Source organism: Molothrus aeneus, chromosome 13 (genome assembly GCF_037042795.1).
Source record: "Molothrus aeneus isolate 106 chromosome 13, BPBGC_Maene_1.0, whole genome shotgun sequence".
NCBI lineage: Eukaryota > Metazoa > Chordata > Aves > Passeriformes > Icteridae > Molothrus > Molothrus aeneus.
Window position 1 is genome coordinate 9936384 of NC_089658.1, and position 26864 is coordinate 9963247.

General features: G+C 40.1%; 1 protein-coding gene across 2 annotated transcripts in view; it reads right to left on the bottom strand.

Moving 5' to 3' along the window:
• FBN1 (fibrillin 1) overlaps positions 1–26864 on the bottom strand; it is a 143653-nt gene that overhangs the window by 111904 nt on the left and 4885 nt on the right. Inside the window, exons 2-5 of one of the 2 annotated variants that reach the window (XM_066558504.1) lie at positions 18062–18144; positions 17052–17150; positions 10589–10684; positions 8988–9083 (exon numbers count right to left, since the gene is read on the bottom strand). In XM_066558504.1, coding sequence (XP_066414601.1) covers positions 8988–9083; positions 10589–10684; positions 17052–17150; positions 18062–18144 — 374 coding nt within the window. Of the gene's footprint in view, positions 1–8987; positions 9084–10588; positions 10685–17051; positions 17151–18061; positions 18145–26864 lie in introns of those variants that run through there. The other variant, XM_066558503.1, reaches the window with a different exon arrangement.

Genomic DNA, 26864 nt, shown 5'->3' on the forward strand with positions numbered 1-26864 from the left:
CAAGTGCAAACAGGAAAACTCTCCTGACAGTGTGTCTGTAGTTATTAGTATTACTTGGATTTAAAACCATTCCCTATTCCACACCCCATGAACCACTGTAGTTTTGTCAGCTTATTCTTCATTTTTAAACTAACTGTTCCATTTTTAAAATTTTATTAGGCAAGTACATTAGATGTCATCAGCATAATATGTGCTTTCATTTCACAGCACTCAATCAATCACTGCCACAGGAAAAACACTCTCTGGATAACAGAACACAAAAATAAGGAAAAAAAAACCACAGAAGATCCAGAATTATGAGCACTTAGACAATGTTAGCACTGAACCTTCATTAAATAGCTAATAGGTCTGAATGGTACAGCTGGAGGTGTACAAATCACAGACTAAAACATATTTTAGCACATTTTCCACAGTCCTGGGCAATCTGCTCCAACTGATCCTGTTTGAGCAGGGGAGTTGGACTAGGTAATCTAAAGAGGTCCCTTCCACCCTAAGCAATTCTGTAAGCTAAAATACAGTTAGAAATTACCTTCTTTCCCTTTAAATCTTACAGTTCTATTTTTAAAAGAATGTAAATGCATTGTTTGATAGGCAGGAGTTGCCCCACTAGCCAGCAGATATGCATTTTGTTGTGCTGCCTGTTTTTGCTAGAGATAACTGCTTTTCCAAACCTTGCTGAAAATTCAGATATCAATAGATTCAATGGAGCAATTGTAAGTAATGGGACCGAGATAAAAGGACCTAGAGCAAAAGCTGAGGGTTTAATCTTGAGACCAAAGAGTACTATGAGGTCCCTGTGCATACAGAAATAAGGAAAATGGTAAGTCTTGTAAAATATCACTGAACTTATGACCACTGCTGCAATGCCAGCAAGGACACCTCTGCCTTGGTCCCATGCTGTGTGCAGTGGTGCAGGATGAAGGCATCAGCCACCACCTCCCCAAGGAGGCAACAACTGTGAGCATACAGGTTTCTCCTCAGCTCCTGCTTCCCTATGACTGTCAGCACTTCTGTGTCAGAAGAAAAAGCTCTAGAGGGTCACAGAAGAGCATTCATTCCAAGAAGTAAGGAGCAAATGGGGACAGCACTGAACACCTGGCAATCACTGGGTAAACTTTGCAAAAAACATAAACATTGAGGACAGGATCATTATAAAACATAACTGAGATCACTTGGTAAGCCAGGCTTACTCGAGGAAATGCTTTTTAAAAATTGAGGCACACACTAAGTTAAACATTCAGGGACAAGCAAAACAGTGCAGAGACCACTCTTTCAGAATGGGAGACCTATAATCTGAATTACACCACCATGGAAAGAAATGAAGGCTAAAGCACAGCAGACTCAGTTCCATTAACTTACCTGTGCTAGCTTAGTTTGGGTAACGCCTGTAACAGATACAAAGTAAATATAAAAGACCACAGTCAAAACTCAGGTGCTTGAAAAGGTTCACATTTCTTAAAATATAAACCCACATGTATATATGTGTAAATACATATGCACTTTTAATAGCTTTCATGCTTTTTAAAATTACATATCCATAGCCTTTGCATGCTTAGCTACAGTAAAGGGAAATACTGAATCTTGGTTTCTTTACGTAGCAAAATTCCACCTTTTTTTCCAAAAGAAGTTTCTTCTGGATAAAGAGTGCAAAGCCAAGCTCTGTTTTACAGCAGAGCAGAATTTGGAGAGTGGTATTTCTCTCAGGGCTCCTTTCTTTTCAGACCTTATTTAGGCCTCTTTTCTTTTCCTACAGCATTTCTCTAAAGTGCCAAACTGTACAAGCTATCATAAAAAAAAATATATAAAAACTACTCAGTCATTATTCATGAACCTCTCAAGGGCAACTGGAAGTGAGAATGTGCCTGTCCTTACAGCTGCTCTTAGGTAGTTGTTTCCCACAATTTTTTGCAGCTTTTATGCTGATACAGGGTAGATCTCTTTCTAAATCTAACAGTTTACTTTAGCAAAGTCTTGTTTTTACAGAGATTTCAACAGCTCTGTTACAAATATGTAGCAAAAAATCTTACATGTGTCAAAACAGTTACACTGACCACTTTGAGCACCTTGTTTAAGATGCATTTTCATTAGCATTTTGCAGCTGACCTACATAAAAGAATTGTTTTACTTGGAAATGCCTTCATCAGTTTATCCTTTCATTAGGTTAGATCTATGTTTTAAAAGAGGTTTCTTTTCTTTTTTAGGGCTGGCCATCTAAAAAGTTTTAGATCTCTTGTAAAAACAAAGAAAAAAAAGTAAATCACAAACTCAACTGAGGCATCATGCATACTGATACTTGCTTCTGTGGCAACTCTAACAAAAATTCTCAGCTTACCAGCCCAAGAAGAAAAAAAGCTATGAATGGGTGATTTAGAAGGAGAACATTTGTTTTCACTGTAACAAATGAGAGGCTTTCAGGTAGCGGTGCTTTCTTCTATCAAAGTATGTTGCAGCCCAGAGAAGGAGTAATTTTCTCCATAAACAGCTAACTAGGCGTTGTTAGGTAAGTTCTCAGCTGCATTTACTCATTCCCTATATTATGTCCGACTCTGGGAGTCACCATTTCAAAGGCACTTTTTCTTTGGAAAGTTCCACGAGAAATCAATTGTGGCCAGCTATTTTATTTTTTACAAGTTTTGGCTGAAATTAGAAAAATGGGCCTGGTAAAATGGTTCTAAGAGGGGAACATGAGCGCTAAGATACACATTCTGAATTTCTCAAATGTAACACCATGCTGCAATGACAACCAATATCAATAAAAGCTGATTCAATCTTTCAACACACATATACACAAAAAAAAAATTACTCTTGTGATACAACACATGAGAGGGATTCCTTCCAATTCTCCCTGGAACACTGCAGAGCACAGCTCTGGCAGTGAAGGCCAGTCAGGGAAGCTACAGCTTTCCACTGTCTGCACTGTGTATATAGAAGCTATAGCTGTATGATCTGCATGCAACATCCCATAATCTCTCCATGTAGGTAACTTCTACAAAGCCTCTCCTCCACTGGCCTCCACTCTTCATTTCTCAAGGCACTACAAGGCAGACAGCAAGAACCACGTGCAGGCAAAGCCAGCACAAGGTCCAGCCCGGCTGCAGCGAGAGCTGAACCCAATTTTTTGCACAGCAAACAGGAGCCAGAAGCTGCCAGCAAAGCTGGAGGCAGGAGTCAGGTTCAACAACAAAGCTGTTTGCAGTACCAGAAGAATGATCTAGTGACTCTCCTGTGAGTCCTTTCAATGTCCTACATACAAGAAGCAAATCTTACAGATTAGAACAATGCAGCTATTTCATTCAAATGTTTTGATGATAATTTATACCAAATATAGGCTCCACATTTTTGATTAAGTTTGTATGCATCTCCACTGCTACAACTAAAATCAAAACAAAGTCCAAACAATACTTTACTGCACATCTAAAGGTCAGTGTCCTTAGCAGCCAATCAAGAAAGCATGGAAATATAAAAAGGTCTGCCAAATAGCTGAATGAAAACTTTAGATTTGCTTGACTGAAACCAAAAATCAATTTGGAACAAAATGTAAATGTTCAGCTTTGTGTACAAAAGTTGGAGCCCTCACATGTCACAAGAGACCTAAGCCATATGTACTTAATCATTTATGGATCTTGATTAAGCTTATAAGCATATATCTGAAGAAACATTTTAAAACTGGCTATATGATATTTTAAGACACACAAAGCATAGAGCAAGCAACACAAGACCAGTTATGGGGTGAATATGCAAGGACCAGAACAATGCATAAAATCCTTCCTATACATAAGATCCCTAAAAATGCTTTTTGGCATCAAATAACAGACTGATCTGAGTCCTGAGTTCTGATCCAGAGATCTATTGATTATATTGCTAAGTATTACAAACCACCTAAATCACACACAATCATTCTGTAGAGGCTGACTTCTCGACCATAAAGCTGCAGCTTCAATTTTAAAAATTAAAAAACTCATCCAGTTATCTCAACCTCTTTTTTAGAAAAGATAACTCAATGGAATTTTTATTCTAAAACTGAAAGACATCAAGGGTAACAACATATACTGAAATTATTTTAAAGTCAGTAAAACATCACTCTGTGACTAAATAGATTGATCTTCAGTCTGAAGCCATTTTTCATAACTTTTCAGGGGGGAAAAATGTGTGCAAGAGTCCTTATTGCAGGCCATCAAGTCTAGCCATCCTTCAGTTTGCTGCTATAACACTGTACATGCATGCATTCATGTTACAGGGCTGCAGAAACTACATGTCTATGTCAACAGATGTGTTTCTTGGAAGAAAACAACAGAAATCAAGTTTATTCAAATGTTTGCCAGCTACCATATGCTGCAATACTACTTTAAATGCAACATAAGGCTTTGGGAACATACTTTTACTGCTATCTACACTTTGTTATTTACTTTCCATTTAGACTAAATACCAGAGACGGGGCACACTAAGGGGTGCAGTGTCCTCTTTGTAAAAACATTCTACCCGTTGTAGTATTTAGAAAGAAAAAAAATATACAGGGCCCTACATTACTCTTGACCACTTTCAGCGGCTGCACTTTCATAGGGAGGCTCCGGGAAAGATATTTTTACATATGGCATTAATTCTGGGAACTTTTAATAATGGCCAAATATAATTAAAAATTATGCAAAAATTCCTGCCATGAAGAGAGCAGTACAGAAACGACTCTGTTTGAAGAAAAAGCAATCGTTTGCTCATATTCTGAGTAATAAAAAAACAAAACACACGTGGTACGTTTTTAATATTTGAACTACATCAGGCCCAATTCTGCTCCTATGTGAAGTGAGTGGCAAAACTCCAGAATGCAGCAGGATTGAGCCCCTGATGTTGTCACAAGCATTCAAATAAACAAACAGGTCTGTAACACATTCTAAGCTTCCACTGTGTTCCTCTAAATGAATCCAGACAGAAAAAGAAAAGCACATTTCATTGCATTTCTGCAATACAAGGATAACAACAATGTACAACCTTCTATTATACAGAACTCACCCTCTTAAAGTACTATCACCCAAATGTCTAAAGAGAAACAGTTTCAAAGAGTCAAGAAAACCTTTGTGCACAAATTTGTAGACAGCTCTACCAAATCTGGTTTTTGATCTTCCTGAGCTCCTAACATCAATTTTTCTCTGGACTCTCATAAAGTGCAAGATACAGGGATGTTTTCACACAACCCAAACGTGGGCATCTCCCACAGCCAGCTAAATCCTCTAGGCTCTTTTACAGACAATAGCAACAGCTGTCAATGTTCTGAATCATCCTCAGGGGAACATAAGCAAAGTCTCTGCTCTCAGTCTCTTCAGCAACTCTAAAAGAAACTGCTGAGTCTGTAACTCACTCAAGTTATTCAGCACTAACAGTAAAATGGCATAAGGATGGCATCCAGTTTTTAACCAGTGGGAGAAATTTTGCTTCGTCCACATCTTCATTTTCTGCTATCTCTGATTTCATAAATAATACGATTACTGATAAACTAAAAGCTGAGTGCATCTCTCAGATCTTAACTAACTCTGAAAGCTTGGGCCAAAATCCAGCAAGGCCCTTAAGCACTTGCATAATTCTAAGCATATTGACATCTTGGGTTTGAACTTAAAGGCATCTCAAAGCTCATCACTGGACCAACGCCAAAGAACTCAGCACCTTCCTAAAAGCAGTCCCTGAAGTTCAATTTTTAACTGAGGCCATATCTGTGAAATATTTTCCTTCTTGGGCTATGTATTTTAAATGTGTCTTAAATGGCTGTAGGAAGCATTCCCAACTCCACTACACTTTTACTGTTGAGTTTATGTCAAGTCCACCTTTTTGAACACTATTGCACAGAAAAGCCAGGTCTGTTGTTTGATGACACAGCTGCATATACTTGACAGTATGTCCAAGCAGCTTCTGCTACTCTGGAAAGGAGCCAAACACCACACACACAGCTCAGGAGTTAATGATGCATGTGCACCATGATAAAGTTATTGATCCAGCTCTGGTGAAGCCTGTCTCACCAGTGGCATGGCATACACTCCCAGGACATGGAGAGGAGCTCCACTGATAAAAGTGAATCTCAGAATTCCTTATGCTCCTGTTCATAGTGTTTTACACTAAGATTAACATTTCCAAGACACACAAAAAGGCAATTTGTGTGCCAAAATGGTCCAAGGCCAGCTGCTACCCTCTCAAAGAATGACTGAATAAATACATAGAAATACTCATGCCACAAATTTGATGGTGTTTGTTACACTTTGAAAGCAGTGGGTCTTTCACCAGATAAAGCCCTTGACCTACACAGAAGTCTTGTCTTCGTTAACAATCCCATGGTCGACATTTACTGAGGTAATGTATGGAAAAACTACTTAAAACAGAAGACACTGTTATAGAACAGAACTACACAACTTGTCTCTGTAGCTAAGAAACTGGATTTAATTTTGTTCCAAGCACCTGCAACATTTTAAATGCTTTCCCTATCAGATTATTAGAATAACCCCACGTGTTTGGTTGCCTCGACATTGTTTTATTCAAGTCAGTTCTAAGTTATGACATATGCAGCACAGGCTGGAATATTCTTTGGTGTGTGACATATGTGCCACAAACACTCTTTGACTGTTACTGTTAGTTGATGCTTGTAGAGAAAAGCACTGGGTGATACAGAGCAGTAAATTACTTCCATAACTGTTAGCTTGTGGGATGGCATAACCTAGAAGTCAAATCACAGCCAAACAGATGGAGAATGTGTATGCCACAAAACTGTATCACTGCACATTACGTTTATATCCAGAAATGGTGTTTGCAAAACAATCTGCTTCTCCTGCTTCTGCCAGAAATGGCATAGCTTAAGACACCATTTCTCTTGAGTATTTTCCTTCCCCCCCCCCACCCCTGACTCCATGCACAGAGATGCTTTGGTTTTGTTTTGTTTCCTCCCCTCTTTCTTTTCTTTCTAATAAACACACCATTTTACTCTACAAGGCATGAATCTTGTCAATTTTCTGGCTAACATCCATTCACATGTACATCAGAAGCCCACCAGGGAGTGTCAAAGCCACAGAACTTTCCAAAGCTAGATTCAAAATATGGACCTCTTACTTAGCTGACAGCTGTGTAAAATCATATGCAGCCAGACAACTCCCCAGTGACCACACAGGTGCATGTGCTGAACAAGGCAAGTTATTCTAAGACCAAGATTAGTTTATACTTGAAAAGTTATCTTCAGAAAAAGTTTTTCTCATGGCATAATGTGATTCTGAGACCAAAAACCACCACACCCTTTTTAGAGGAGGGGAACATATTAGCTCAGCTAGGTAGAGAGACTGCAGAAAATCTGTGAAAGCAGCCAAATTTCAGAGGTTTTCTGGGAAGATATGACAACCATTTGGCCTCAACACAGCAAGCAAGCATTAACCAGGAATACTACAGCTCATTAATGTCTATTTTCTCTTTTATTGATAACTATAAAATCAAACACGTGTTTTAAGTAAAAAACTGCCTGTGGACAAGGCATGTAAGTTACAAATTTCCACCTCAATTGTGCTCAATAGCATGCATGTAATTTCAGGACAGCTTGACTTGGCTCAAATGGCTCTGTGCCACCAGTTTCTCACTCCACCCACCACCAGGAAGGAGCCCTGAGAGACAGGACTGAAGCTGTTACCAGGATTCAGCCTAGAAACTTGCCCTAATGATGTGGAGTCAAACTGGTCTCAGATCAGGCAACACAGAAATAGCACTGAACAATCTTCTTCTGAAATTTCACTTGACACTCCTCACCACACTGAAGGCTCAAAAACTTCACCCATGAAGAACAAGGAGTAACTGCTTGCAATTCCAAGTCTTTGCAGTAATATTCCATGAATTCTCACCTATAAGCATTTATTCTCTCCAAAATTAGGAACTTTTCAACCTAATTGCCCATTCTTCTTACTCCTCTCCAGCAGTGAGATCCCATGATTCAGAACTGAGCTACTTTTCAGTCCTTGGAAAAATCTCACCATTGGTTTCTATTACTTTTATAACATCTGAGTGGACAACTGGCATGACTTTACCCAGTGCCAACACAGCAATTTTAGGAATTGTTGGAAATACCTGATTCATCAGTTTAAGCACAGGAAAAAAAAACTTTTGGTCCCCTCAGAGTTGTTGTTTTGTATCACCCACCTAGGCTGCCACATAAAAAAAGCCAACTGCTACTCCTCCAGGTGCAGCACTGACAGCAGAGATCATCTGACACACTCATCGACAGAAATTTCATGTGCCAAGCACATCCTCTACATGGAAGCCCAAAATCAGATTATTAATGTCTATTCTGCCCCAGGTTCATAGAGAGGTAACACAACCTATTTTATGAATAGAATGCATGAGTTTCCAACTACACAGACCAATTGCTCTGACAAGTGAAAATATTTTATTTGCATTTTTATAAAACTCAACAGGATTATACCTAAACATTGTCCACTGCTCACAAATGAAATGTTAAGTTGGTTTAATAACCCTGAAAAAAATCCACATACCATATAAGGTAGTTGGTATCATTGTGTTTTCATTTGAAAATTATCAATATGGATATGCAACTAAAAAGCTAAATTAAAAACAATAAATCTGTACAAAATGGAAAAGAGAATTGAAGAAGCTCTGCAAAAGAAAGCATAACAAAGACATAGGCAAGATGCTACTTATGTATATTAAATCCAAAGACCTTTTCTGATGACTTAGAAACCGAAATTTGAACAAAAGCACACAAACACTTTCATTTGCCACTTCTTCCACTGGAGTGTTTTCATCACAAAGTAAACAGCTACGTCTGTGTTTTATCCTGGCCTCTATCCTTATGAAGTTCACATATTTCTAAAAATGCTACTTATAATTTATTTTCTGTCTTGAGACCAACAAAAACAAACACAACTAATTCAGCCACAGAATACAATAGATAATGGCCCAACAGCCCTGCTGCTGGAAGTGCAGGAACATAATTCCTGCCACTGGTTTCGGGCACGTACCTCTCTCACACTGGGGTCCAGTAAAGCCATAGGTGCAGGCACAGCGGTTCGGAGCTACGCATCTCCCTCCATTGAGACATCCATTTTCACAGACAGCTGCATCAAAGGGAAGGCAAGAGTAATCTTTATTGAGCTGTTTTCAGAAAGACATGAAGCTACGTACTTGGCCAACTTAGGTAAACTGGCAAAAATGGTAAACAGACCAAATTCTTTTCCTAGAATCTACTCCATGACCTTTTACTACTTCCTGGCCTCATTAGTACTGTGAGCTCATCTTTTCAGTGGAGCATAACACACATACAGGAACAACCACAGCTTTTCTGACCTCTCAGAGCCTTTCCCTTTGGGATAGCCGGACAATCCCATAACTTCAAAACAATATCTTTCAAACTTGTAACAAACAAACACTGATAGAGATTGCAGATAGAAGATGGAGAGGAATATTTCATCTCTAAATCCTCAAATGTGTTTGTTCCTTCTGTAATAATCCAGTATTAAAAGGATGTTTGCTGGTGTTAAATAAATAAGGCTATTAACTAGGATAGCAAAATTTAATCAATATCTATTCCATGTTAATTCAAGATACTCTTCCTCTGTATCATGTTGTCACTAGCTTCAGAAGTCAATTTTTTATTAATAAACTCCAAAAGAAATTCTTCTCAGATATAATTAGAAAATACAACACGCACATGAAAAAGGAGATTTTAAATACAATTTCATGTTCATTGAGTAATGTTATTCTTTGTTCCGTTTCACATTCACTTCAGTAGAAAGAAGATTTCCATTTATCCTCTTTTATCCACTTGATATTTCACAGTGAAGGCAGAAATACAATTCTTAATCCTTTCACCATGTGATCCTCCTCCAGATTATTAGGGTAAATTCCTGGTCCCACTGAAGTTCATGTAAAGTGTGCCATTGATTTTGACAGAGCACAAAAGGTTTTCATTAAAGGAGCTAAACACATTTTCTGTGTCAGACCAATATTTCACTAGGTAGCAACGTGACAGCCTTGGTTAAAAGCAGTGTCTACATCCTTATTTGAGTTACTTCACAGCATTCCAGCCAAGAACAAGAGAGCACCAAAGTCAGTTTGGGAGAGATTTCAAGCAGCACATCCAGGATTGCTTTTGACTAAGGACTGATTGAGGAAATAAAAAAATCTGTCAATCAACTCTAATAAGACAACATCAAAATTTCTAAAGCATATTAGCTAAGTCTGATGCAAACACTGTAATGAAAACAAGACTTTTTATCAAGAATACTAATTTTATCTATAAAATGAAAACTGAATCCCATGCAAAATTTAGATGTATGACCCACTGCTCTAGTGGGGAAGAAATGCTGGAGGTCAATGGGAATTATGGCAGTTATAGGATCAAGTTATATCCAATTATTATGAAGTCACATGGTGTTTTTAATAGTCTTGATCAGTAAGAATTCACTCAGCATTCATTACAAAGACATGTATTTTTCTGTAAAATTTCACTATACCTGATCAAAAACAAGCTCAACAGCAGCTGAAGTTTAGTGCAAAAGAGTGTCCAATCCACACCCCCAGAACCACATAAGAGTATCTACATTCCTGGGAGTGTACTTACGCTGCCCACAGTGAGTTCCTGTGTATCCCTTCTGACAGAGGCAATGGTCATCACTGCAGCTACCTCCGTTCATGCACCGGATGTTACAGTGTTGGACTTGAAAAGAAAAAGATTTTCCTCAGTTAAATCAAACCAAACTTTACATTAAAAACCCTAATTTTAGCTATAAAATGAAAACTGAATCTGTGTCAGAAACACTTGACTGTTTGCTAAAGGTAAACATTTACTTTTACTTTTTTTTTTAGGGATTGACTCTGTGAACCAGAAAGTTTTAGAAGTCAAGAATGGACATTTTATGACAGATATGGAAAATGGCACTACAGAACACAATATAGATTCACAGTTCCTAAGGATTATAGGATATGGTGCAAGAATTTGATGAACCCTCTCATTCAAATGAAGTCAAAGGCATTTCATATGAGCATAAATCCTCAACATTTCTTTCCTAGTTTGCAATTATGAGAAAAAGCCTTCAATAAGGGAAAAGTACTAAACTTCTGGCAGACAGCATCATTAGAAAGGGAGCCTTATCATCTGGGAAGTGGGGGAGGGAAGTATTGAAGTGAAGCATGTAAGGAAGCTCCTGCAGACAGCCCTGTTCTGCTAACATATGCAACACCAGAAGCTGACCTGGCCAAGCAGGATTTCTGGCATAAAAAGGAGAAATAACAGAGTGATTTCTTTCTGTATGCCAACTGTGGGCTCACCTCACCAGTAGAGCTGCTGTGCTTGGGAGCTGCAGAGCTCACAGACAGCCTTTCCCCAGAGCCAACAACCTTCCCTCCCAAGGGCAGAGGCAGGGGAGCAGCAGCACTCTCTCCTCAGCTGCAACCCCATCCCTTATAATGGTTAACAGGCAGCTTAAGCCTCATGCCAGTAAAACATCATGTCTCTGAGTAATTCTTTTAGTAATAAGGGCAAACATATTTCTTAACTAGATGTTGGGAGCAACTGAAAGTATGTCAGGCTCCTCATAAGACAGAGAGAAGTGGGCAGATCTCCCAACAAAGTGAAGTCCTTACAGGTCCTGCTGTCCAACACAGCTGGGAACTGGGGCCTGCCCTCCAGTAAGCAGCTGGGAAATGGTTTTCCTCCTAACAGGAGCCACATGAAAGATTCCTCCCCAGATAGGATTACAGTCTGATCAGCCTTTCAGTAGATTTTGATGGAGCACTGGATACCTGCACCATGCTGTCTGAAATGCTCAGGACTGAAAATGGAAATTGCATGTCCCAACAGAGCCTGGCAACTGTTAGCTGCAAACATCGAATTTTTCATCTCACGCAAAACTCTTAGGCATCATTTGGCTTTTAACAGTTCAGAAGTATGTGAACAGATTTTTTTTTTTATTTTCAAGCAGAAATAATAATTTTAACTGTACTGCCTTCTATAACTATATGATTCCACAAAACAGAAGTAAAACATAAAACTGGAGAAAGAATTGAAAGCAATCTAGCATTTAAAACACTAGTAACCTTAATTCTTCAATTATAAAAGCAAAACCTGTGTATTACATTTCTTATGCATCAAATAGTTATTATACATCTTTGTTCTGCTTTGGATGTACTTCAGTACTTCAAGCAACAAAAATGTACTAACATTCCTCAATAAAAAGTAAAATTGTCTGCAAATACAGAGTGAATATCTGGTGAAAATTTTTGGATAATGTCCTAAGTAGGTCAGAGAAAGGTGTACAGTTACTTTAAAATGTGTAGTTCAACTAGTTTTATACAATCTTAGAAAAACAGAGGGGATTACAAAAAGCATAGGAAATGATATCATCTGTCAAGCAGGGAAGGAACTTAAAAACCACAAACTGATTTCAATTAGAGCAAGCTATGCCAAGAGCTAATTTCCATTCCCACATGAAGACCAAAGCCATTTAAGTAGTTTGAACTACATTTGAGATTAAAAGGTTAACAGTAGCTTAAATGATGATTTTCATATTATCTGTTCATGTATAAATGAAGTATATTTCCTCATTTTGGGGATATACACACAAAGTTTCCATAACTTGTCTTACTGCTTCTTAAAATAACTTTTTCAAGGTAAAATACTTCTTCCTCCTTTAAAAACTAAAATCATTATGGGAGACTGCTGGGACACCCAGTCATCCTTACTAAAATGAGCCATTTAAAGCAGTGAGCTTTCTTGCCTATTACCAGGCAAGAGGACCACTGACATAGTCAGTAAACTAATTACTTATTTTCTGCCCTCTTTTGTGGGAATGTTGGAAAGAGTACTTCCAAAATCATACAAACTATTCTGTAATATTATCCTTCCAAAAGTTTACAGACACACATTCAAAGGCTGTCTGGAGCTCAGATGATGATTTTAAAAATGCATTTTTGAAAACTAGCATATTAATGCGGGTCCAGGTTCTCTTTTCTCAGCTATATCAACAACTCCATTAATGTCAGTGGAGATATTCCGGTAAATGAAATAACCTGTTCCAAGATACCACACTGACACAGACTCAAAGAAAAAGCACAGGAATTACCATAAGGCTGGTAAATCAGTGCATATAGCTTTGCCTTATCTTGGCACGCACAGGAAATGTTAACATCCATAAATGGTTGCTTTTAATCAATTATTGTTCTTTTTCACATCCAATTTGTAAACAGTCTGCGGTGGAAATGTCTGAAGTCAAAACAGGAATAACTCCAGGAACACAACTTTATAAACCTGCAAAAGGCCAGCAAGACCATACATATCCACACAGGCTTTGCGTGTGGGCGGAAGTTGTGTTTTTTATCAAAGTGCTGCCCTCTTAAGCATAACAATTCCTGAGTTTTTAAATAAATACCCAGCAAAACTGAGTAAAGACTTCATCACACCCAGAGCACTGCCACAAGCACAACCGCTCATGAAACGTGCAGGAGCTCCCCAAGCAGACCAGGGGTAGCACACAGGCTGTCTAGTCTGCCATCCCAAACTCAGAAACGTGAGGCGGAGGCTCTGCACTCCTCAGGTGGGAACCGGCGGCGCCGCTGGCCCGGCCCCTCAGGCTGAGGGCGGCAGCGCGGCCAGCGGGCACGGCAGGAGAGGCCGGCTCTGCCTCTGCGCCACTGCCGAGGAAACGCTCCCAGCCCCGGCCGTGCATGACGCAGGGCTTTGCCTGCCAGGAGCTGTAAACAAGGAATGACGGCCGCATCGCATCCCAGATGCTCAGCGTGCTTTCTCTGTCAAGCGACTGACTCAGGAGAGAGATGGCAGCTAGCGCCAAGGCGGGACACGAGCCTGCTGCCCCCACGGCCCTGCACAAGGCATAGACAAAATCCGCAGTACCCTCTGTCACAGCTCCCTTCCTTCAGGATCAGCAAATGCCTTCCCTGTTTCAGACAGGCAAAACCATTCTGATTACAGAAGCAAAACCAGGGGCTCAGCTCAGAGACAGACCTGACCCATAACCCTGGGGGCAGCCTGACACCCTCCTCCTCGTTTGCCCTATGCTCGCACAGGGGCAGAGCAGCAGCTCTAACACGCGTCAGGATAATAGAGCATGAATGGAGCACTGAGGGGCCGGGCGGCAGCAGCAACAGACACGGACACAGCAGGCCCAGCTGTGACAGCACCCTGCAGCAGCGACAGACACGGACACTGCACCCTGCAGCAGCGACAGACACGGACACTGCACCCTCAGCCAGGGATCTCTGGGGGTGGCAGTGCAGCCGCTGCCGCGGTAGAGCAGGGAGCCCAGGACACCTCCCACAGCATGGAGCGCTGCACATTCACACACAGCTGCACCTGCAGCGTCAGAGCACACACACATCACAGCCAGCAGCAGGGAGGCCTCCTCACTTGGCACTCTTATCTCCAAGCCTGCTGTAAGCACACCCAAAAATTCACTAATTACACAGAAATAACCACTACTCAGCCAGTAAGTTTACTGATGTCACTAAAATCCCTGCTGAGAAAACCACCGGCTGATCTTTTCTACCACAAATCAGATTCCTAAAGCTGACTCTTAACCAGAAAAGTCCCAGAAACTGACCTGCATGAGAATCAAACTTGGAGGCTTTGTTTTACTCTCGAATCCACATGCTTTCCAATCCACATTAAATATTTTATTTCAACAGACAACCAGAGTATGAGTCACTGCCAATTCAGTTTCTATCTATGGATGTACCTGCTAGAAAATCTATGCCCACTAGTGACTGTTTAAGTACTAAAGACACACACAGCTTAAAATATCCAAAGAATATCTCAGACACATCTCATGTACAAGAAGCTATACACTTAATTCTGAGAAATCATGGATTTTTCAGACATATTTGCTATTTTTATTTTGCATGTGACAAACATGTATCATTTACATTTGATTTTTAATTATTTAATTAGATTTTTTCTTATTTTAAAAACATATAATTAAAATAAGGTTTAATGAATGCATATTCTGACAAAATATTAACTGCTACCAAAGGTAGTTGACAGTAACCATGTGGTGTCAAACAGTACTTTTTATGTTTACTTTGTTTTCTAATTGCAGATCTAAGTCATTGTGGTCGATTGTCTAAATACATATTCATGGCTTTTGTCTACAGTGCCAACAGCACAAATGAGTTACATAAAGTATGTTCTCTAAGTCCTAATGATGTGCTAAATCATAAAAATATTAAACATGAGTGCACAGAGGCAGTGGAGTCTCTTTTCTCTACAACTTACCAGACACTTTTGCTTTTAGAATTGGTATGTTTTAATAAATAAAGGGGATGTAATGTAACCACATACACAAAATGTATCTTACGTTACTGCAGAAATTGAACAACTCCAATGAAAGCTAAAACTGTGGAGAACAATGGTAGAGTATTTCAGAAGAAGAGCTACAAGAAAAACCAAAAACTTTACCCTATTTTTCTTTTGAGTCTTGACTCATAAAAGACTTCAGTGGGGCCAAAGAAAAACATGAGGTAAGGCCCACTTGTTCCTGCCAAAGGTGCCAAAACACGTAACAGATACAGGGATGTATCTCTCCTTCTGTGCCATGAAGGGTATGGGGAGAAGGTCATACCTTCCTTTACTGCCTTACAGGACTAAGGCATAAGCACCTGGTAAAACAGTAGCTGCAAACCCAGGCAGGAGCACACCACCACACACATTTGTGCAGCATTTTGCACCCTTCCCTCCCTCCAGTACTCTCTGGGAACTCCATAGCTCCACATCTTCCTCATGCTGTCCTCTCCCTAACATATATCACAGGAGCATGAGATGGGGTGAACTACAAAGAACAATATTTACCATTTTAGTACATGCCATTCCATTACATTCTGCAGTTGTTAATGTTTTTCCACTGTTATTGCATAAAAAGGATGCTAAAACCACAAACTGAAATGGTCAGTTATCTGGGAAAACTCTTATCAACCAGGAAAGCAAAAAAATGGCAAAGCAAAAAATACAGAAGCAAAGCAGACCACACACTGAGTTTCAAAAGATATTCAGAACTAAAAGGATAACCATTTTGCATATTAGAGACCTCAGCTGAGTGCATCCCCCACTGACTTCTGTTAATATGTTGTTCAGATAGTTACAGGCATTTGTGGGAACAAGTCTCCCCCAAAATTCTTTCCAGAAACTTCATATGTCATAAAAAAATCTAAATCTTCTACATTCTAAGAGACAAGAACCACGTTCAAACGAGAATACAGAGTACTTTACAGTTGGAATCTCAGATATGAATCCTACTCAATATCAAACACTCAACTCATGTTTAGCCATTGAGTTCTCTGTTCATTGAATGAATTTAATTTTACTTATTTTTCCCCGGCTCTGGGGAGCCTTCCTTGAAAACTTGAAATACAAACATTTCTAGGAAAATTCATCTCTCTGAAAAGCTTCATTTTCAAAGAACCTTTGTTTTTCTGATGAAAAGCTGTTCCACTTAAAACCTTGAGCAACTCTGTACCTCTAGTACCTGCAGAAGTGTCACCTGAAGGAAGTCAGCAGTATTAGATTCAGAAGACATGTACTGAGCCTGGCAAGGAAATGCTCTAAAGCTTGTAGGCCTAGGTATTAGCATACAGCATACATAGTGTCTGGTTTATAATCCTTGAAATCTGAAGGAAATTCCAAAGCATGTCAAGATCAGCCAATTGTCAAGAGCTGTCTCTCTATCATTACAACTTTTGTTGTATACATGCTCATGCCTACCAGTGAACAGAAATAAGGTATTTTCCAGAAAACAAGGAGGACTGGAATTAGTGTTACAAAGTGGCAAATGAAAGTAGCTTCCAATAAGACTGATTTGGGTTTGATTTGGCAAAAAAAAGAAGCGTTTCCAAAAGCCCATCTCTGAGTCATTCTTCAGTTTCATCATAGAAAGCTACACTTCCCTTCCTGGGGTAAAAGTATGTCTGGTGACTCAGAGGTTATTTGTCTTAAATACTGACCACTGAACTATTTTACATACCTTAGTAGCTTCACAGACTCAAAAGAGCAATATCAGAGACACAGAAGAAATACTTACTTGATTTTGAACCACAGGAGGGGGCTATCTGACCATTTGGGCATGTGCACATGTTTGGTCTAGAGCAAAATCCATCCCCACAGGAATGTCTGCAGATTGCTATTAAGAAAACATAAATGCCTTTAAAATATGTCTCAAAAACCTCAAACACATAAAAAAACACCTGACAGAAAATTCAGTACCATAACATAAATACCCACAAACTCATTAAACCGCATACAACAGATCCCAAAACAGCTCCTCCTGTTTAGCTGCCCCCCCTATAAAGATGCAGATGAGACCTAGACCTTCAACATCTGCCATGAAAAGGTCTGGGAACATGCCACAGGCCACACTAGATATGGGGAGATTTCCTTGGAAAAGTGAAACTGTTTTCCATTTTACCAGACCTTCCTGGAGGAAGGATGGCACTGAGGCAGCAACATAATGCTTCCTTTATTTCTGCACCACACACAGACAAGAGCAGTCATTCCCATCTGACAGCACACTTCTGCAGGATCTCTGGAGAGAGTCTTATCAGCCTTGGGCAAAGTGCCTTTAGGAATTATTTCTGGTACACTGTTCTACTACACATGAATATGCATATAGCACTATGATGTATGCATACATTTATATCCCTACATATATATTTCAGGGATATGGTCCCAAAAAGTGGAGAAAATGCATTTGCTGGCCTGATGCTGTTGCCTCCTTCCATTAACCTAAATAGATTAACATATTCCACTCATTCCCAAGAGTTCACACACCCCTAGGAACCCTTTACTAGAGACTTAAACAGAACATGTGGACAACATTAATCTTTTGTTAAATATTGGTATCACATCACTGTGTTGTAGCCCACGAAACTTTGTATATTAGCTTAATATATTTTAAATGGTAAAGCAATCATGCATAGCTGCTATTGAAAACAAACAGAAACACATTTCAGTTCTGGTATACAATAAAACCACCCTGAGACATAGAAGGACAAAGATAAACATCAGTCATAGCACATAAGGAGATTGACTTACGGACTATGCACTGGTTTCCACCAGGTAACGTTTTCCATCCAGGGCAGCAGTAGGCATTGTAACGTGATCCACACACATTTGGTCTGGGAAAAAATAAAAAGGATAAGGATGAATTCTTATTTTTACTCAGAAATATGTTTTTGAAGTAGAGACATAAAATGGAAAAGGTAAATCACTGCAATATAGATTTCAATAATTAAATTTAGAAGTGTTGTATGTTTTTGGCCTGTAGTTTTTGGGGTTTTTAAGTAACATACACTTCTACAAATTAAAGATTACATTACAAGCACAAAATCAAATCAGTAACATCTGAACAACAGGAATAGAATGGGGAAACTTTGTCTCACAACACTCCATATCTGAAGAAGTAACCATCCATGTTTTTTGACCAAAACTCACAATTAAGTAAAAAATGAGCATCCAGCATCATTAATAACCACAAATTAAATCTAGTGCTCTTTGAGTGGGAATTTTTAATCTTCTTGTTGCTTTCTTTTCTTTACTCCAAAGCACTATTACTGTTCCCTGTTTTGCCCATGAACAAAACTATGTATGTGTGAGTGAAACATGCCAACAAGAACATTAGCCAAATAAATGAGTCAAAATATGTTAATTACTTACTACCAAAAATAATCAAAGATGTGGGTGTATGTAGTGATAGGGTGCTATGAAATTAGTATGAGGGGCATACTGCCCTCCTTAAATGATGTATCTACAGGAATTTTTCTTTCCAACCCATTCCTCCCATCCACATTTACCTTGTTAAATAAATTTAGTAGTAAAGTTTATGACAGCTGAAAGCTGACAGGACATGACACTATTCCTACCATGATTTTATTGATAAAAAGAGAAAAGTTGAAATTATTCTATGTCCCTCATACATAGAGGGACAATAGATTTTTTTTTTTATTCTATCTTGTCCTATTTATTTGATGCATGTATCCATGCAAATAAAGCTAGTAAGAATAATTTTAAAAATGGGAATATGTGCCTTTTTTTGTTTTATGCTTAATAATCTTAGCAGAGGGAAATTTTACAACCTCTGTTAATATTGTGAGCAATTACTCAATAGATCAATGCAGCTAGAACCAGCCAGAAACTTCCTAGGAAATGCTATATTAAAATATTGTATACAGATTAGAGACAGATTGAAATGTTTACTGTTTTAAGAAGGGTTCTCTATTATTATTTTGTCCTTGGTCTTTCAGAAAGTTCTTCATTGCTAGTATTGCAATGTTTAAGTAAACAATAGTTACTTCATATGGTGAGGCCACTTAAGACAAACAATCTCAATATATACAAACATTTCTTTATGCATATTTTCCAACTAACAAAAGTTATATACTCTGTTTATTTAGGGATATGCAGTACTAATGCAATTTCAAGTATTCTGACTACACCAATTTCAGTGACACCTATTTTTTCCAACCATGGCCAGAAACTACTTAAGTCAAAGCAAGCACTACCATTACTTTCCACTGGTTCTGGATAATTACAAAGTAGTAACAGAAGTGAATGTGAGCAACACAATTGGACTTGTTGCAGGGTCCTTTTCCCTTCCTGCAACTGGTGTTACAGACTCAAAGTCTTATTCATTTAATTCCAATGTATTCAGTTTTAGTAATGTCAGCCACTTCCCTGCAGGGCTATAACCATGTAACTTTCCTAGAGTTCCCTGTTCATCAATGCCAAATGTTGCTCCACAATCATCTGCCAAGTAAGACTGGCAAGCAGACAAGTGAGATTGCTTTTCACCTTCTCCAGTCAGAAGAAATAATGGAACTCACTAAGACAGATAGAATGGGTTTGTTGCTACCTGTTACAACCTATGGCATAAACCACCCATTTCCGCTTCCAGCTGGTGAGGATCTATAGAAGGCTGGCCATAAAGTGATGTTTATGTACTCTGACAAATTTCAGTCTCAGCAAGTATGTGGCTTTGGGGACCATCTGGTCCATGTTAAGAGTCAAAAGCAGATTTCTGTGTCACAGAGAAACCTGTTTTTTTCCAAATGGGACTCTGGAAAACCTAGATGTGCCAGCAACTATGAAGTCAGAGACCCTGAGAGCCTTGAAGCTGTCCACAGGGAAGGCTAAGCCATACAACCAGGAGCCTCCAACTCCAGTGCAGTGAGCTTAGCTTTGAAAGAAAAAAAAAGAAAAGTCATCAAACTGTACTTCCATGGAACAGTTTGAGCCTGACAAGTGCATTTTCCAGTGGAACACTTTTTCGTCAGAAAGCTGCTGTCTAGCTTATAAAAGAAACCTATATTAAAGTCTGAATGTTGCTTCTTTGAGACAGAGGGAGTGTTATTAAATCGTGCATATTTGTAAAATGACTTTGAAAATAATTAATTTTGAAGGTTAAATTAATTGATATTTATGAGGTGATCAGACACTATAGCAATAAATCCCCATAAGTAAAGTATTCAAGGCAATAATAAATCGTTTACCTCATGTAAAATCATGGAATCCATCGATCAAATTGTAAAGGCTCTATCATGGCACTTACTTTGAACAGTTACCCACTGTGTGTTGAATAGAGCATATTTTCCTGCTGATATTATAAGCTACGAATACTAAGAAAGTGTTTTATATTCTTATAAAACTGTTTTCTTGAACAGCACTAGAAACAGGATGCAGTTATAAAATCTGATTTGTAATGATAAAATAAGCAAAAACATATCTGTATACCCTGAAACTACCTACAGCACTTTCACTCCAAAGCCCAGATAAGGGAACAGATAATCTCAGAACAAATCTCAGAACAAAGCTATTACCATTGAAATTTTAAAAGTCTTATGTTTTATTTTAGAGACACTTAATGGACTTGTAAAGTATAAAAGGATTTCTGTAATGGTATGGTGCTGAGAGACAGGATGGCTGATGCCCAGAGTTTCATCAAAGATGTCCAAATTAAACAAGATATTATGTCTTTGATTAATGATACGCAAGTAGAAATTCAGTAGCAAAGTGAGCTGAATTATCAAGAGACATTAGACATGAGTCATCAACTAGAAAAATCGTGGAACAGCAGAGAGGAAAAGGTTCATCTGGAAATCCCGATAACTAACACCTGAGAGTGATAGGTTTGCATAGATATTGACAGCACCTGCATGCACCAAACTAGAAGATATTCTTTGCAGAAGAAGCCACAGGGGCCCTACAGCCATTACCAAGTAAAGCCGTGTGGGTCCCTCCCCAGCATGCGCAGAATGAGCCGGGCAGAGCTGCAGCATCGGCTCCTGGAGATGCACCACCGCCTCTGGCTGCCACAGCCTCTCAAATAAAGGTCTCCTTTCTCCACAGGGCAATACTGATGTCACCCACGGAAAGGACAGACTGGGGCTGTCCCTCCCGTGCTTCCAGAGCCCTGCCTCAGCAGGGATGTGAGGCTGCCTGGCTCCCCTGACCTGCAGCTGGTACCCAGGCTGGATTGGCGGAGTGGGCACACAGAGGTAAAATAATGAGAAACAAACCATGCTAAGCTTGGCAGAGTCTTCTTATCAGCTATAAGCAGGCAGCAAGGGTACATGACAGCCAGAGAAGTGAGGGAGACTCTCAAAAGCCCCGTGTGAAGCCGGCAGCAGCAACACCCAGCCCAGGAATGGCAGGGACACCTCTGGCATTGGGACTGTCTTCGTCAGAGCCCGTGCTGCAGCCTGCCAGGGGGGAGGGCTAATTCTCTACATCCCCACTCTGCCCTGCCTGTGACCCCTCGAGGAAATTACAGCCCTCTCCGGAAGAAAGCATTGCCCATCTGCAACTCCCATGGGAGGAAGAGTTTCTGGCACTGCTGTGAGCGAGGCTTCAGGCAGAAATTGTGTCAGCAGCACTGCCATGCACCGGCCAACGCTGGCGTAATCCACACTGAATCAAACCCAAAGCACGGGTCTCAAATAAATTACACAAAAACCAGACAGAGTAGGCAGAGAGCAGCTGAGAGAGCAAGAGAAACAGCTGACCACCAGTTAGAGAGCTGGGATGCAGGGATACTGGGAAGGGTTTCCCATAGCTCCCTCAACTCGTTTTTTCTCTCCCTAGGAAAACACACGGGGACTCTTCCTTGCAAGAGAACGTTTCATGAACAACTTAACTATTTGGCTGCAGTGGTTAGCATATGATCCAGTTTTCTGGCAGAAAAATACTATTTAAAGCAATATCATCAGCCAGGGGTTCTTTTTAGAGAAAGCTTTGCCTATTTTCCTTCTTATGTGGGTAACTCTGGTAGCTGCTAAAACTGTACCCAGAACTATTTGCTGATCATGTCCACATAAAATTGGAGTGATGTTTCCATGCTTGCACTGGGCAGTTAAAAAGAATGACAAACTGCAGCTGAAAAAATGGGAGGCTGATCTTAAAAATGTGCTTGTTAAGGCTCCAGAATGTGATGATGAATAGCTTTTACTAGTAGGTTTCAAGAGACACAAAATCAGATCTATACTTTTTGCTGTAAACCAGCTTTATGTACCGACCTAAACTTCTCAGTGTCTCAGAATAAATACTAAATGCACAGACTGGAGCAGCTCAGCTGACTCCACTGGAGTTTTACTCAGCTTTCCCACCACAGAATCAAGAACTTCCATCACCAGATACAGTCCAAACTTTAGTGGATACAGCAATGAGCAACCTGATTTAAGTTCACCCTGCTCTGAGTGGGGGTTGGACCACATGGCTTTCCAAGATCCCTCCTCACTTAAATGACACAGGCCAAGTATGCATAAATTAGAGGTCGGTATCTAAAGCACCTCCTTTAGCTGTGCTGGCACCCACCCCCTCCTCCAAGGAGCAGCAAGCAAAGCAGAACTGGGAAGGGAAGATCTGATTCTTGAAGCTATTTATTTCAATCACATAAAAGGAAATCCTATGAAACTATGCCATACTCTGGAACAAACACAAAATTTAGTTTCTATTATACTATAAAGAATAAGCATGCGCTTTTAAGCAAAATACGTATTTTTACATAGAAAGGATTGCATCTGATGTACTCATTTTTACACTGCAATAAGCAAGACTGTGCCATGCAGAGAGCCTAATATGATAACTGTTTCTCACTCTGACAGTGAGGATACTGCTGTCCCAGAATCCTGGCTCAGTTCAACTAAAAAAATAACATGCTGAGCAGCTCTATGGGTATCTTTGGCTCTGGCCAAAAGTTCAAAATGACATGCAAGTTTCCTGCAGCAACACTGAACACTTTTCTAACCCTAAGCTCCATCACACTGTGACAGCTAAATACAGCAATCCAGCAACAGCATTGACATTAAGAGAATTCTTCCGCAATTGCTCTGAAAATCCAACCCTGTCTTTTGCAGGGACACGCTCATCTAACCTGACAGCCAGGCATTGTTCTCATTCATAGCCAGGGACAGACGCATTTCTGGCATGTATTCCTTCATTGTTCCCCTTGAGAATGTCAACGGGTCCAGTTCAAAACCCATCTACATGGCTGTGCAAGACACATGAAGTACAAGTACAACACCACAAGAAACCATCTGCCAGTGGACAAGTGAGGGGATAAACAGGAAGGAGCCCTCAGGTACTTTCTTAAAACACACACCAAAAAGAAACCAAACTAAAAAGATATGTTCAGAGGACAAGTCTTTTCTGTCTGGTAGCACTAAAAACATCCCCTGAGAAATGGATGTAACTGTGGGCTAAGGCACTGCTTAGCTGTCCAGATGTAACTTCCAAGAGGGGAACAGGGAGAGATCATTTCCAACCTCCAGGTCTACTCCCCACACTCACCATGTACCCACTAATGGCTGCTGAGGGGGCAAACCTCTAACAGTTTCCCAAGGGAAAGGACCCAGGGAGCTCAGGATTTCCACCAGCCCATGCCCAAGCTGAGCAGCAGCACAAGGGCTGGTGTGGGGCACACTGGCCAGACAAACCCAAGGCCCGCCAGCCCCTTGTTGAGGCTTCCCTGGAGGCTGCAGGTTGTGCTGGTACCACCCACCATCCCCCTCGGGGAGGACACCCAATCCTTGAGGGAGTCTCCTATACCTGACACTTGCATCAATACTGGCAGAGAATGCACTTAGGTGTTAATACACAAATTAATAGTAATGCTCAAGTGCTCTCCCTTAGGCTACTGAAGATTTATTTTAGGTAAGTTATCAGTATTTCTCCTCCCTTCGCTACACAATATTCTACCCTTTGTCGCTCTCCTTGCAGGGACAGTGACTCCACATTTTCAAAAGGTTAATTACCTGAACATCTGCCATAAGGAAATAGGAAAACCCTGTTTTAGTTCATCTTGTCCCTAGCAGACACTGGTGATTTACTCTGTACACAGGGAAGAGAAAAAGATGGAATATTAAAGGGAAAAACAAAGAAAAGAAACAGGAAAATAACGTTCCTGAAAGGAAACGAATTTTAGTTTGAAACCTCAGCTGAACATCACTGGATATTCTGATGTCCTCCAGCAAAATGTGAGAGAGAGGGAAGCTTGAAAAAGAGGATGAAAATGATTAAGCCTGTAGACAAAAGAACTGTGGCTTTCATTTGGTATTTCTGAGGCTATAATGGTCATGAATCATTTCATAAAATGAGAAGTAGAAAGGAAAACAACAGATTCTCCAGCAAGTCAACATTGAAAATATTTTTCCAGATAAAAGCTAGACCTCCTTCATACTTCAGTCAAGATCTATAAGCAAAACCAGAAGGCAGAGGTTTTAATTTAACAGGCTATATTTTACATCCCAATGTACCTTCCAAAGAAGAGCCCAACTTTACTGAACTGTCACAAGACCAAATTGTTGTCCACATGCCTCTATCTGCACACCAGCCTTGCATGAATGAGTAGATCTGAAATCCTTTTAAAAAGATTAAACAAATAAAACTAGGTGGGATGGTCAGAATGGATGAGAAAACAACCAAAGGAGAAATGTAAGATTGAAAAGCTACAAACATATTTCCCAGCACAGTGCAATGGTTAATCAGAAACACTCCAGGCCACAATTGTTCCGTTCTACAAAAATATTTACTGAGTCTGGGGAGCAAGACCAAGGTGACAGACATGCCTCTATATCCTCTTCATCTTTAGGGTTCAGCAGGGAGATGAAGAAGAAGAATGAGATGGGATTCACTCTCATTGCAAAACAAAAAAGTTAATGATTAATTTCTTACTATTTTCATATGTGCACATTCAAAGATCTCAAGGTCCTAAAATCTTATTTAAGTAGAGATGGCCTCCTATTACCCAGTGTCTATCACATTTCTACCAAGAGGAAATCTTCCTAGTGGATCCATACAGCTAAATATTTGGGGTCCTTCTTTTGGGTTATACTATTCTAACAATCACAGGTTGCTCAGTCCATGAACATATTTAAAGTGACCCTTGTCAAAAACTGTATTGAAGTTCATACACTAAACATTCAAGCTTGCAGGATGGCAGAGGAATGACAAAGACTGTCCTAAGTGAGCAGCAATGCTGAGCAACACACCACAGGAAAGGAAAATAAACATACAGGGAAACAGAAGCTGTAATCTTATTTGATAAGGAGGACTGTAAGTGAAGCTGACAGATGGACTGCTCCTGCCAAGATCTGATCCAGAGATCCTCCCTTTGCTCCCATATCAACTGAGAGCAGCCCTATGCTTACTTCAAGTCTGCATCCTCAAGCCCAGCACAGCCCCAAAGGTTCTGACACCAGTGTAAAGCTGCACATAGAGCAGAACTTATCCAGTGCCCAAGGAAAACTGACCCAGGAGATACAGAATCTGATGAACAACCTGTGGAACCACCACTGAACACAAAATTTATCCTGTGCTGGCTCACAACAGGGGAGAAGTCTACTTTCATAATACTTAAGAAGGCCCTTGACTGAGGAAAGTGCAGCTATGCCAAGCCAGAGTTTCTTCTGTCTCCTCGAAGCAATTCTCTCAGGAAATCTGCACTGCAAACTGCAGATTACTGCACCCTGCTCCAACAAGACACACTTCCTGCAGGTGCTGTTCTTCCCCCAACTCTTCATGCCTCCAGTTTCTAAACACAGTACACCCCTGTCAATAAAAGTTCAATTAAACAGTAACAAACTGAGATGAGAAAGTCTTCAGAAAGTCACCACCACACATAAGATGAGATAACTGCACACCAAATCCACAGAAGAAAATTATTATCTGGAACACAAAGAAAGAAAGAACTATCCATGACATCTCTTGTGTCTGAGTAAGGGCTTTGGGACTAATCTGTTTCTAACCTGCCAAGCAATTATGTCATAGCAACAATCAGCCTTAAAGGACCCCTCAGGATGCACCTTCCTGCAACGGGACACAAAGTGACAACGCTGATGTGAAATACACAAAGCCCACCACAGGCCAGCTGTGCCTGGTCCTGCAGCATCTGGGGCAGTGTGTCAGGCCAGCCTGATACAGCCAAGAGCTAAGCAGACAAAAATGAATAAATAGATAAATGAGGGGAAGAAAGGAAAATAATTACATCCAGTCTTGCCTTCCTGATGTTCAACATGCCAACTTGGCACAGTGGTGCTAGGTCCTAGGAAACCTGCTTCAGCTTAGTCTCCCAGGCTGATTTTACAACATTTCCAAAACAATCTTGTTTCATAAAGTACATCAAGAATGCTGCTACACTGTTGATTGTAGCCTTCTCCCTCTGCTCTATTAATGACCCACTACCATCAAATGGCAAGAAAGTAATTATCTAATGTATTTTAGAAGAGGCACATGGCTCTTCAAAACCATTTGTGTCCTGCTAGAATATGAGAAAGATCACAAAGAGGAAGACTGGCTAAGCTGTCAGAAATAGAATCATGTGCCTCAGAGCCTCCCACTGAAAGGG